Source organism: Sciurus carolinensis, chromosome 13 (assembly GCF_902686445.1).
Source record: "Sciurus carolinensis chromosome 13, mSciCar1.2, whole genome shotgun sequence".
NCBI classification, from domain to species: domain Eukaryota; kingdom Metazoa; phylum Chordata; class Mammalia; order Rodentia; family Sciuridae; genus Sciurus; species Sciurus carolinensis.
The window spans coordinates 16,437,250-16,450,590 of record NC_062225.1 but is presented as its reverse complement, the minus strand read 5'-3'; the positions used below and the strand labels follow the sequence as shown (position 1 = coordinate 16,450,590).

The window sequence follows — 13,341 nt, the reverse complement described above, 5'->3', positions numbered from 1 at the left end:
TACATGTTTCCAATATTTCTGTAAACTTTTCCCCAAAAGAGTCTGTTGGGATGTGCTTTCATGTGCCTGTCTCACATCTGTTCATTAAAAATGCAGTGTGTAGGTGGGGATGGTGGTGGCACATGCCTGTCATCCCAGTGACTCTGGAGGCTGAAGCAGGAGGATAGCAAGTTTGAGGCCAGCCTCAGCAACTTAGTGAGACACTGTCTCAAAATAAAAAAGGCCAGGAGTATAGCTCAATGGTAGAGTGCCCCTGGTTTCAACCCCCAGCACTCTTCAAAATGCTGTGTGTGTGAAAGAGACAGACAGAGTCTGAAGCTTATACATAAGATCTTCATACTTAAAGTCAACGATACTGATCATCTTACTATACAAGTGTCATCTGGCACTGGGGAATCTCATGGAAGTTGAAAATGAAATCTGCTGCAGTTAGTCCCCTCATTTTGCTGCAAAACAAATCACCCCAATCCTTTCAGTGTTTAAAACTTCAATCACTTCATTGTGCTCGTGGTTTCTGTGGGTTCTAGCGTTCAGGCAGGAATGGCAGGGTGACTTTCTCTATTCCATCATGTCCAGGCCTCAGCTGAGAGGGCTTGAAGGTTGAGGATGATTTGCAGGCAGGGATGGGGGCCATTGGAGACATGTTCGTTCGCTTGTGTGTTTGGCAGTTGATACTGGCTGTTGTCTGCAACCTCACCTGCACCGGCCTCCCATTGGGCAAGTCTGGGCTTCCTCACAGCATGGTGGCTGGGTTCTGAGAGGGAACGCATGGCTGCTCTAGACTCACCTGAGTCCTAAAGCTGTTTCCACTGGGCTGTATCCATGAGGCAGTCACAGAGTCCTTCCTGGCACTCTTAGCCAGTGGAGCACCAAAGTACTGAGTAAGGAGGTGAGTGGGGGAGGAGACAGTATTGTATATTTAGAAAATGCAATTTGTCATGTTATCTAAGCTTCTCTCTTAGCTCTGTGTCTGTCAGTTTCTTTGAGTTCAAGTAGAGTATTTAATACTTATTGATTACAGTTCCCCTGTCTTAGTTTTTTAATGAAGTGGAAAAACACATTCTGTTGTGTTTGTTCTCCCGGGGGTCCTGCTTTCCAGCTGCCCTCGGCGTCCTAGCCCGGGCAGCGCAGGCCTGCCCACACAGAGCTCTGCAGTGGACCAGATGCTTAGTCCCCTCATTTTTCAAACGAATTAAACAACCAGTTTCTTAATGTCAGAGAAGCATTGTGAACTGCCTTGAGAATCTGCTGAAAGCCGTGTATCCATACCACTCCCAACTTGGCAATCCCGCAGGGTCGCCCAAGGCTTGTGATTACTCAGAGACAATATCTTCACCATCACCTCTTAGAGACTAATAGACAGCCCAGGATCTCTTCAGAGTTTGTTAGAAAGACTAGGATTCCTTGGTCTTTGACAGCCCAGCTTAACTTAAAGGTCTAAATATTGTATGTTTTATACCCTGTTGTATGAGATCCCAGAACCAAGGTCACAAAGGAAGTGGACATCAGAATCACTTCCTACTTGGATGAAGGAGCATCCCAGTGGGAGCTTGCAACAGCTGTTACTCAGATATTTTTGCTGGCTGTGGAGGCTTGGACCCCACATCCTGGGGGCCTTCAGGCTTTGTCCTCTGTTAAGGAGAAGGGGGGTGAAGCAGGCCTGTACCTGTGGGAGGACATGGAGATCAGAATTGAAGAACCAAGCCTGTGTGTGGCTTCAGGCAGGGGCAAGCCAACAGGTCAGAGGGCCGGGGGTTCTGAGGAGCGTCCACCCCAGTGCAGGCAGAAGAACCCTTAGCTGCTCAGAAAGGCAGAAGGAGATGCCCTAATACAGGAAACCCCCAGAATTCCCAGTGGGAAGGTGACAGGAATGCCAGGGCCCTGCAGATGCCAGTTCCTTGGGTAAGGGCCCAGCCATTGGGTGCACCTGGTGTCTCAAGCCTCCAGGCATTGTGTTGTCACTGAATCTCCATGGCAGCTGACATCTGGAAGGCGCACCCAGTGTTTCTGCCCACAAACTGAGTTTGAACAAAATATGGAAAGACAACATGTTAACTGTGGCCCTGCTTTGCAGTGTCCCTGCCTGTAGGTCAGAGACTGGTGTGTCACTTCAGGTTTGGAGCTTTGGAGACATTTTCAGTAATTGGTCCCTACTGGGCTGTTTTGGGGACTCAGAGAACATTCCAGAAGATCATAGACAAAATAGGATTCAGTCCTATTTGCATCACCCTTACATGTGATTAAATTATATATCCTGGGGCAAAGGATGTTTGAGACACTGGACTTCAATCCCAGGACCACAAAAAAGTTAAGGAAGATAAAATTAAAATTTCATAAGCTAAACTAGACATACTGCAATTTCTTTGATAAGGCTTGGACTAACCAGAAATGAGCGATGAGTGCTGACTGAGGTGCCAGATGCATGGGTGAAGAGCTCTGGTGGGCTTCGCCTCCCACCTAAGTCCCAACCACCCTGTCTTGAGAGTGGACTGTGCACCAGGCACGTTGGCATGTGCACACATGGCTCGGTAGCTGCCTACCTCGTTGAGAAAGCTACTCTCAGAATGCTCTCCTGAAGCAGGCCGGGAAAGGGAGGTGCTTGCCCACGGCATGGGTTGGTGAGTAACTGGCCAGCCTGCTTTTACATCAGCACAGAACCACTACTAGTTTTGGAATCATCTGAGTAAACACCTCAGTGCTCATCCATTAACTGACTTATGAGAAAATCTGAAGAGAACATTAGAAGGTTGTCATCCATTTGCTGAATGCCTGCTACCATCTGGATATGAGTTGAGCGTGTCCCCCCAAAAGGCTCAGTGGGCTGGAAATGTGGTCCCATTGTAACAATGTTGAATCAATGGGATCCTTAAGAGGTGGGGTCTAGAGGAAAATGATTAGGTCATTGAGGATGCTGCTTTCAGAAGGAATCAGTAGAATTTTTGAGGGACCCTAGTTAATTCCCATGAGATCAATCATAAAAAAGAGCAAGCCTGGCCCCTGGATTTCCCTTGCTTTCTATCTTGGCACATGATTTCTCCCTCTGACACATACTTTCAACATAATGCCATCAGTCATGTGGTGAGGCAGATCTATCTGATAGGGCCAGCTGATCTTTCCACACCCCAAACTGAGAGCTAAGTAAACATCTTTTCTTTATACATTTCCCAGCCTTGTGTGTTTTGTCATCGCAACACAAAATGACAGTACCATCCTGGGACTTATGCATTGTCTTATTTAGTTCTCAGGATAACACAACAGAACCATAGTTTAACATTGGACTCAACAAGTCCTGAGTTTAAGTCCAGATTGTGCAACTTTCTAGTTGATTACCCTGTATCTGTTGTTTACCATCTCAGAGCCACCTTTTGTTCTGTAGGTTTTGTTTGTTTGTTTGTTTTAGAATAAAATGAGCTAATGTATGAGTAAGAGTTGGAATAGCATCTGGCTTCTAGGAAGCTCTCAAGAAAGCTTCCTATATAATTCTTAATATTTAGGTATTTGTGTAGTCCATTTTACATGTGAGGGAGTTTAGGCTAAGAACAGATAAGTAATTTGTTCAAGATTGGCCAACTAATAAATGACAGGGATGCCCAGCTCCATCTGTCTTCCGAGCTGGCACAGTATCCTGTGCTGCTCACAGAGCAAAGGGATGCAGGTGTTCATCTTCTCGAAGTTCCTCAGGGAGATGTCTCCTCGCCTCAGGGCTCTTTCACATCTCGTTGGCCTTGACTGATCATCCAGACCCACTCCCAGGCGTTGCGACCCAGATGAGGGGAGCTCAGTGTTCCTTCTGTTCTTCACCCCAGTTCTGAGTCTGTCTGTTGTTCCTACAGCAATGTGCGTGGCTCTGCTGTGAAGGACAAGTACCTCCTTTCCATTTCATCCTCTCTCCCTCCCTGTTCAAAGTGTCCAGTGCAGAGCCACAGGCAGAGGGTGCCAGCAAAGACTTTACCTCTGATAAAAGCAAGAAAAGCCAACCGATAGCAGCTTTTCCACTAGAAATAGATGGAGAAAGCACAGTCAGGTTGTCACTATCTGCTGTCCCCCATGCCCCTCTATCTTCTGTTTTTTGCCAGGGAAATATTTTTATTTATTTATTTTTTGGTACCAGGGATTGAACTCAGGAGCACTCGACCACTGAGCCACATCCCCAGCCCTGTTTTGTATTTTATTTAGAGACAGGGTCTCACTGAGTTGCTTAGCACCTCACTTTTGCTGAGGTTGGCTTTGAACTTATGATCCTCCTGCCTCAGCCTCCCGAGCCACTGGAATCATAGGCATGCACCACCACACTCGGTGCCAGGGCAGTATTTTTAAAGATGTGTTTTAATGTTTAAAATACTCAATAGCTCAGTGCACAATTTTTCTGTCTCTTTTAATTAGCTTGTTAACTTCTTCCTCTTTATTCATTATAGATCTTCTATCCCTCTGCCCTCTCTGAGAATGTATTGTATATTTATATTGTTATAAGCCCTTCTCTGCTCTTCCAGGAACTATGTTTTCAAGCAGAACCAGAGCTGTGCCCTTTCTTCATTAAAATTTTAGCAGGGCATAGCTTTTAATTGCCCTTTCCCCATCTCTGATGGGAAGATTTCCAAACATAAAATAATAATCAAAAAGCTTCCAAGTATAACTTGCTGCCTTGGAGCCAGACTCAACAGAGATAAGGACACGGTGTTTCTCTTGCCCCTTGTTTTTCTCTTTGGAATACCTCAGAGCTTCTTAAAGCCTCGGGCACTTTCTGTCTTGCCAGTTCCTGGGCACCAGGCTGCTGCCCATGTTCCTGTCTCCCTGAGCAGCTGGGGTCATTCTCATAGGTATTGAAGAATAAAAGGTGCCCCTTTCTCTGCACCAGGGCTTCCCGCAGGCCTCTGCCCTCTGCCACCTGTCCTTCCTGTTGATTGAGGTGGCATTAAGAAATATTTGAGCCTCCTTCTAAACTCATTTGCTCCCTTAACATGGTCTCCTGAGTTGGCCAAGACACTGATGTTATGTAACAGGTTGCTAGAGAGTGAGAACCAGGACTGGGTTTGGCACAATGGCAAAGCTGGAAACAATAAAGGGTCGCCCCAGCCATATGGGCACAGCCAGTTTTTGTGACTGCCACCCAGGAACACAGCTTCAGGTCCCTGCGTCCCCAGCATGCTGTTTCCATGCCCCCTTCCCTCTCAGCTGCTCCTGTGACTGTCCCACCATCCCCATCAGTGGCCCCATTGTCCCCTGCTCAGTGGGCTCAACTCCTGAGAAGCATCGCCAATGGCCACACCAAGTCCCTCACAGGACTGCTGTCCTCCTGTCCCCATTCCTCCACCTCCACTGCAGTTCCTTGGTCACCCTTCGAGGCACCAAGGTGTGCCGTCCTCTTGCCTTCTCACCTCAGGGGCACATCCCATGCAAAGGTCAGTACCTGTTTTTGCTCGCTCTGGTCCTTCCACGCCTTCTGACCACGCTCCTTGCCCCTCTCCCGGCTGCCCCTTCCAGGGGGGGCCTCCTGCTCTGCATGCTGATCAAGAGCAAGAATTGGCCTCTGGCTCACCACATCAGTTATCATGTTCAAAGCATCAGGTTGTAATTTTCCCATCTTAAATTAAAAAGAAACATGCATAGGCTTCAGATACAAAAGGAGATACAAAAGGAGAACACGGTGTCTGTTTGGTAGCATATAACAAAATTAAAAGACTTCCCCAGCCTCCTTCTGATCCTGCAGGTCCCAGCAGCCGACCTCAGCAGCCCTCCAGGCCTGTGATTGTGCCTTCCTGGGATGGTCTGCAGATGCTCCCAGGTCCCCAAAGGTTAGCACAGGACCTGAACATCTTTGACCTGTGGCCACTTGCAGTTCTCAGCTCACAAAAATGCCTTTTCTAGCAGAATTAAAATGTGTGATCATGTTCAGTCCTTTATTCTCAAAGTTAAGGGGTTTCAGCCTCTCTTTGGGTGTTGGAAAGAGCACAGGACCCATCAACATGTACAATCGGTCTGACATTCTATAGGTTGAGGGTCTCCCAGTGTAGCAGGACTCAGCTTTGCAAAGCAAGTCCACCTCTACCTGCTTCCCACCATATGTATCTGGTCTAGAAGTTGGTGTGTGCCTAAATGTGCAAATTGATTTTAAATATTGACCTATGCAAAAAAGCATTAAGATGACAAATCTATTTGAGAGAGTGCCATAACCACCCCCTTTAGAATGGGTTATTAAAGACAGCAACTCGGGAATGAAGAACAATGGTGGAGCATTTGCGGACATGCTTGAGGCTCTGGGTGTGATCGCCAGAACCTCCAAAAATATGTATATATGTCATATTTTATATGTAGTATAATACATACAGTACATTTTTAAATGCTGGGTGTGGTGGTGCACATCTGTAATTCTAGTTACTCTGGAGGCTGACACAGAAGGATCACAAGTTTGAGGACAGCCTCAGCAACTTAGTGAGACGCTGTTTCAGAAAGATAAAGACAAAATGAACTTAATGAAATGAATAGTATCCCTAAAAAGGTTAATGTTACTCTTTAAAAATTTGTTCCCTCTGGCTCTTTATAATTTCATGCAGTTTTCCATAACTTCTGATTGATCTTTGACTAGCAATAGATCTTCATTTAAGTTTAAAATTTCTTTTTCCTTTTGCTAAGTTTTTATACTACCATTCTATAAAACTGTTAAGGTTCTTAGGGAAGCCCCTATCTTAATCATAACCAATAACATTATTATTATACCATGTGCACACCTTACAGTTTTCCTGTAAGATGCAATACAAATATGCACCTTCAAAATTTGTGGGGTTTTTTTTTGTTTCTCGTTTTTTGTGTTTTGCAGTGCTGAGGATTGAACCCAGGACCTCTCTCTCATGCTAGGCAAGTGCTTTACCACCGATCTACACCACCAGCCCCCAAATCTCTTTTTAATATGAGTCCAGATAGTGATTGTTTGAAAGTGAAGTATAACTTGATTTCATAGTGTATGTGTATGTGTAATGGTGAGTGTGTGTGTGTGTGTGTGTACACGGCTTGTGTGATGGCGTTCTGTGTAAATGGAGAAGGAGGGATGCTTTCAGCTTCAGATCTTGAGAGTTGGAGCTTCTGGCCACCTCCCCTGCCTGCCATCCTCAGCCCTGCCCTGTCCCTTCCCTGGAGCCCACTAACACCTGGCGAGACTGTTTGTTTCCCCTAGCAGGACTGATTAGACCTTGGCGTTGAGGTGGTCATTGGGATGAAAGTGATCTGCCCCCAGGACAGAGAAGTGTCAGCCTTGATGGAGATACGGCTGTGTTGGGAACACTTGTGGGCAAAGCAGCAACCCCTAGAATGTGACAGAGACACGGATTTTTCATCCTACTGAGCTTATGGAAGTCACTAATTTATTCCCTCTATTCCAGCAAATCCACGTTTTTAAACAAACCCTTAGCTCTGAGCATCCTGTGAAGCCAGTTATCTCCTGCAGTGTTGACCCCAGAACGGATCTGTCAGCCTGTCTGGACACATGAAAAGTGTCCCTGAACTGAGTCTTACCTGTGTTATGCAGAACAAACCCCAAGGCAGTGCTTGGAAGGACCACCTCCACCTTCCCTGAATTCCACAAGCATGATGGCTGCTGTCATGTGGAATTCCACAGCCGTCCATAGTAACTAAGACTTAGCAGGATTCCATTCTGGAAGGCTAACACTTTGGGGAAGATTTGCCAGTCATGATATCAGCATTTGCCTGAGTCAAAATAAGAAAATGATCAGTCATACTTAATCCTGGGGATCTGGGACAGGAAAATTCCCCATCACATTTGCTTGCCCACCCCTTTCCAAAACACACCACTAAGGCTGGACTGTGCCACAGTGCTCTCAGTGGCCCAGGGCCAGATGGCAGGGCCTCACCTCCTCCCAGCTGGCCTGCGCACACTAGCGAGTCTTTCATGGCCTGTGGACCCTGGGAGTGAGCATTTGCCCCTAAGTCTGCTCTCTGCTCAGGCACCATGAGGGCTCTCCCTGCTGTGCTCAGTTCTTCAGGCATCAGGTGTGTAGCGAGCACCTGCTGTGTACCAGGCACAGCAGCAGGCCCTGGATGAACACAGCCCCTGCTGTGCTGTATTCGCAACACAGAGGTTGTATTCTCCAGGGGAGCCTGGGAGGCATGAGTAGCAGCCTGCTCTCATCTCAGGGGAGAGGAAACAGAGGTGGTCAGGAAAAGGCTGGGGTCACAGTGTGTGCCCACTGCCAGGCCTCTCCTGCCTTGCAAGGAGTAGAGGAGGGCCACATCCTCAGAGCCAGCCGTGAACTCAGGCGATATACCCAGGCGGGCCTGGCTTCCTTCCACACATCCTGGCTCCTGTCCTCTTCCTGTGGACCAGGGATAGCCAGACGTGGCAGAGGCTGGGACCAGATATCTTGGGGCCAGATAACTGCTGTGGGAACTGCCCCCCGCATTAGAAGATGTTTAGGAGCATTCTGGCTCACTAGAAGTTAGAGGTGCCCCCTGGATGTGATAACTCAAAATGTCTTCGGACCTGTCCCCTGGGAGCAAGATCACCCCCCCACTAAGACACCCTGCTGCAGGACAGGCCTCCTGGAAGCCTGCCACCCGATTCCAGTCCTGCAGTTCTTCCCTTCCCGGCCTGAGCATGGCCTTCTCCCTAACTGCCAGCCCTCCTTACTGCAGTTTGCAAAGTGTGTTCCTGGGAACACTGCTCTCTCCTAAAGGCTTCTGTGGAGACAGACTTGGGGTTACATCTCCCCTTAAGCTACCAGCATGGTAAATGCTCCAAATAGACACGTGTTTATCAAATGGCTAAAGATTTTCTTCCCCATTTTTCTCACAACAGTTTCCCTCCAGGGCCTGGAGGAAACACATTCAGGAAAGGTTCTTGAAAGAGACTGAGGCTGAGGGGAATTGGCCTTGGGGCTGCAGGCCCCGCTGGGGGTCCCAGTGTCCCAGGCCCCATGCCAACACTGAAGCTGGTAGGAAGGATGGAGGTAGACATCCTAAGTACCATCCCCAATGAGGAAAGGCCGGCTCAGGTGAGCCTCAGGCCCAGTGAGGAGGGCGTGGGTATGGAGCAGCAGCTGACGGGCTCACCTTAGGATGTCCCTCTCTTCCAAGCAGCTGGGGCTTCTGAGGCCACCATGACCAGGTGCTGTTAGCAACTGCTCACGATGACAGTCTTCTAAATTGAGACCATGAGCAGAAGCTGAGTAGCCCAACACTTAAAATCACTGAATTGTGATTAGATACCTTTAGCTAAATGACATCATCTGGTACAGCTGACCACCTTTCTGTAGGGCCCAGCTCTTGGAGACCACAGGGAGGGGCTTTGGCCATGTGGGCTTCAAGACCAGAGGGTGAAGCCAGGACACTCTGACCTGCAGATGCCACATGGAGCAACTTAACAGTGAAGGGAATAGCGCAGCCATAGCCACTTTATCCAGGCAACCAGACCGTTGGTGTCAGGAGAGCCAGAGGCTGGGTACGAGTATGCAGTGAGACACTTCTCAGCGCACACAGGAAGGATCATCGTGCTCCATGGGACAGGCTACCGCTTAAGGTTATGCATATCCCTCGAGACTTCAGCACCACTAGCTCTCCCCAGCAGCAGCATCCCACCCGTTTGGTGAGGGAAGTAGAAAGAGCAAGTCTTCCACTTGTCCACCTCAGACTCCTGTGAGCCCTCTAGTCAAAGTCGACTCTTCAGTTGCCATTATGATCCGATCAGTGACCATGATTTCAGATTTCTGCACATAAAAGTTCCTCTGGGTAGTGTTGGAACTTCTCTCTTTGTTATGCTGTTAGGATATGAGGTGTCCCCAAAAGCTCCTGTGTTAATGCAGGAATAGTCAGAGGTGAAATGCCTATGATGAGAGCCGAGACCTGACCAGTCCATCCTAGTTTGAGTGGACTGACTGGCGGTAACTGTAGGCAGGTGGGGCAAGGCTGGAGGAGGCTGGGGTCCTGAAGGGTTCCTCTTCCCCATGGCTCCCTCCCCTTCTGCAGTACTTCTCTGCCATGATGGTCTCCCTCACCTTCAGCCCAAACAATAGAGTCGTGGACCAGGGACTGAACCTCTGAAATCATGAGCTAAAATAAAATGTTTCTCAGCTATTTTGGTAACAGTGATGAAAACGTAACCTACTTGCACAAACACACTCACATCCTCACACATGCATGCTCACACACACACACACAGAACCCAGCCCCCGGTGAAGGGACACAGTGCAGTTTTCTTAGAGTGTTGATGGGCGATATTTGAAATGTCTTCCAAGTAATCACCACCTGGCAGATGGACATTTGCAGGGTACAAAGGTCATCCATGCCAGGAGAGGGGTTTGCACATCCTAGGGGGACGTCAGACAGGGCTGGTGATTGTAAGCACAGATCCTTCCAGCTGGCTCTCCGGTATTGTACGTGAGAGCTGTCACCTGAGCGTCCCCACCTCCCATAGCAGTTCTCTCTCGTGAGGCAGGGAAGCTGCCTGCTGGGGAAGAGATATGACAGGGAAATTTCCCAGCAAGGGAATTCAGGGGCAAGTGCACCCAGGAGCAGGGCCCCCAGCCCTCCCTGTGCTGTTGGTATGAGGGGTAGCAGCCCGCCAAGGGTTGCCCTCTGCTCAGGGACAAGCAGTCCTCCCAGCATGCAGGCTCTGCTGGGAGTATACAAAGTGCGCGCACACACACGCGCACATACATACACACACACCTCAGTTTCCTGTACACGCGCGCGCACACACGCGCGCGCACACACACACGCACCTCAGTTTCCTGTATGCTCTATCAGTCATTTTGTGCAGAGGAAAGTTTATAGAAAATGCTGCCAGGGTTTCCAAATGAAGTAGTGTTGCAGACACATACCTTAGCTCATCCTCAGGGGATGAGAGAGCTCATGTCAAGAAACCTAATTCAGAGTAAGCAACCCCTCAGGTAGGCTACACAGCCCTGCAGTTTTCTTTAAAAGTTGTGTGATTTTAACAAGACATGACACAGGGACTTTTTGGAGGCTCTTCTTAGAAGAGCCAGGCCCCACTGTGACCCTGGCTTCGTGTGAAGCCCCACCAGAAATATATTAGAAAGCAGATCAAGCCTACTGCTGGTTCCTCTGACTCAGCCCAAGAAGTTTCCAGGCTGGGCCACGGCCTTGCAGGGGGAGGGCACTCATGTGTCAGAATGGCCCACATGCAGCCACTTCCCCAGGGAATGGCACCGACTTGCCCAGGGCTACGTGGTCTGTCTGGGATACTTCTGCCAGGTTTTGAGAAAGGAAGCAAAATAAGCCTTCGAGCTCAGCTTTTGTTTTCCTTCTCTAACCAGCTTTACAAGATAATCTTTAAAGTTCCGAACAGGATTGTACTTCTCTAGGAGCATTAACCCACTTGGTTTCAAACTTGTGTCTCTCTAGAAAGAGAAGAAGAGTGGGCTGCTGAAACTTCTTGCTGGGGCATCCACTAAGAAGAAGTCACGCTCCCCGCCATCCATCTCTCCAACCCATGACTCTCAGGTGGCTGTGGACACCTCACTCCAGGGTGCCATGGGCCCCGAAGTGTCTTCGCTGTCCATCCATGGCAGGGCAGGCTCCTGCCCCATAGAGAGCGAGATGCAGGGGGCCATGGGGCTGGAGCCACTGCACAGGAAGGCGGGCTCCTTGGATCTGAACTTCTCCTTGTCCCCTTCCCGGCAAGCATCTCTTTCCATGGCCGCCATCCGTCCTGAGCCCAAGCCATTGCCTAGAGAGAGGTAAGGAGGAGCATGGGCTTGCAACATCTGTGGCCATGCTTTGGGGTGGCCCCTGAGGAGTGGAGGCCCATTTGGGGTTTCCCTGAGGATTAAGATTACCATATGTCCAATTAGGAGAGCAGGAAGATGTTTTCCTCACTGAGATCCTGCATGTTAGAATGTTGCTTAAGTAATAAAAACATGAACCATCTCCTGAGAAAACAATCCTGGCATTTCTGCTAGAATACTTCTGCTCAGCCATGCTAGTGCCTGCAGCCCAGGAAGGTGGTCACTATGCTGAGCACCTGCTGACCCCTGAGACCACCACTTCCAGCAGGGAGCTAGACCAGTTTCCATCTACACCAAGGAAGGCGTACATTTTCTGTCAAGGGCCAGATATTAAACAATTGTAGACCTTGTGGGCCTTACAAATGTTTGTGGCAACTTGTCGACTCTGCCCATTTAGTAGGAAGGCTGCCCCAGGCTGATGTACACAAACAGTCCGCCGTTCCAGAAAGCTCTATGTAAGGACGCTGAAATTTAAGTTTCCTACAACTTTCTTATGTTTTAAAATCTGCTTTGGATTTCTTTTTCAACCATATCAAAATGAGCAACATTCTTAGCTCCCAGACAGCACAGTTAGCCACAAGCCACAGTTATGGATGTCTGCGTGGTGCCTTTGAGCTGTGCTTCTGGTAGCATCAAGATTGGGGCACGGGAAGAGCCAGTGTCCCTGCAAGGCCCAGGAGGGAGACCATGGAGTCATGGTCACAACCTTCTACTGCAGTAGCAGCAGCTGACATCAACTGATTTTGATGCTCAGAACATTCCACAGTTAGGAGGATGACTGGCCATGGACAGCAGGATGGTCAGGCCCTGCTTGACATGTGTACCTGCCAGCATTTCCTGAGTCCTTATACGTGATATGCCATTTAATCTTCCTTAACAATCCCATGAATTCAGCCCCCCTTTTTATAGATGAGAGAATTGAGGTTTCATGAAAGGCAAGGTCACACAGATGGTTAGTGGCTTGACCAAAGATTCAGCTGAAGGCTTTCTGATCACAGAGCCCAGTCTCTGAACAGCCTCACTCTGTGGGGTTCATGGTCAGCAGCCTCCTTCAGAGGATACTCACTAGTCCTACAAAGGGACCTTGATGTCTTTAGCTTGAGAGGAGTGTGGAGCAAGTCAAGGCCTGACAGACCCTCCAGAGTCCAGAAGCACCACACTGTCCACCCCAGGTGCAGCTGTGTTCCCTCCTCACACCGCAGTGCTGTGCAGGGAAGGGTTTTCCTTCCCCATGTGAGTCCCTGGTTCGTCAAATGAGAGTTCACACAGCCACACACACCATGGAAACATAATCTAATGACACATTACACACTCACCATGCAAACACACTACACGTACCTCACACACAGCCATATCGCATACACCACACACCTACAAACATACTCCACACACCCATGCATACCAAACACATAATTTACAAATATAGAAGCACACCAAACATAGACACACACCACACATACCACACAGCATATGAACGTACATACAAACCACACACACACACACACACACACTACGCAAACACACACTCACACAAACTCTGGAACACATACACAAACATACTCCCACATATGCACAATCCTCTGCCCTA

General features: G+C 48.7%; 1 protein-coding gene across 3 annotated transcripts in view; it reads left to right on the top strand.

The window, feature by feature from the left end:
• Positions 1 to 13,341, top strand: part of Sh3rf3 (SH3 domain containing ring finger 3) — a 347,565-nt gene that overhangs the window by 324,649 nt on the left and 9,575 nt on the right. For 2 of the 3 annotated variants that reach the window (XR_007104739.1, XM_047523201.1), the window contains exon 9: positions 11,371 to 11,705. The exons of the other annotated variant lie outside the window; for it this stretch is intronic. Coding sequence is in view for 1 of the 2 variants with exons in the window: in XM_047523201.1 (XP_047379157.1) it covers positions 11,371 to 11,705 (335 nt within the window). In the remaining variant the exon portion in view is untranslated. The remainder of the gene's footprint in view (positions 1 to 11,370; positions 11,706 to 13,341) is intronic. 3 annotated transcript variants of the gene reach the window in all.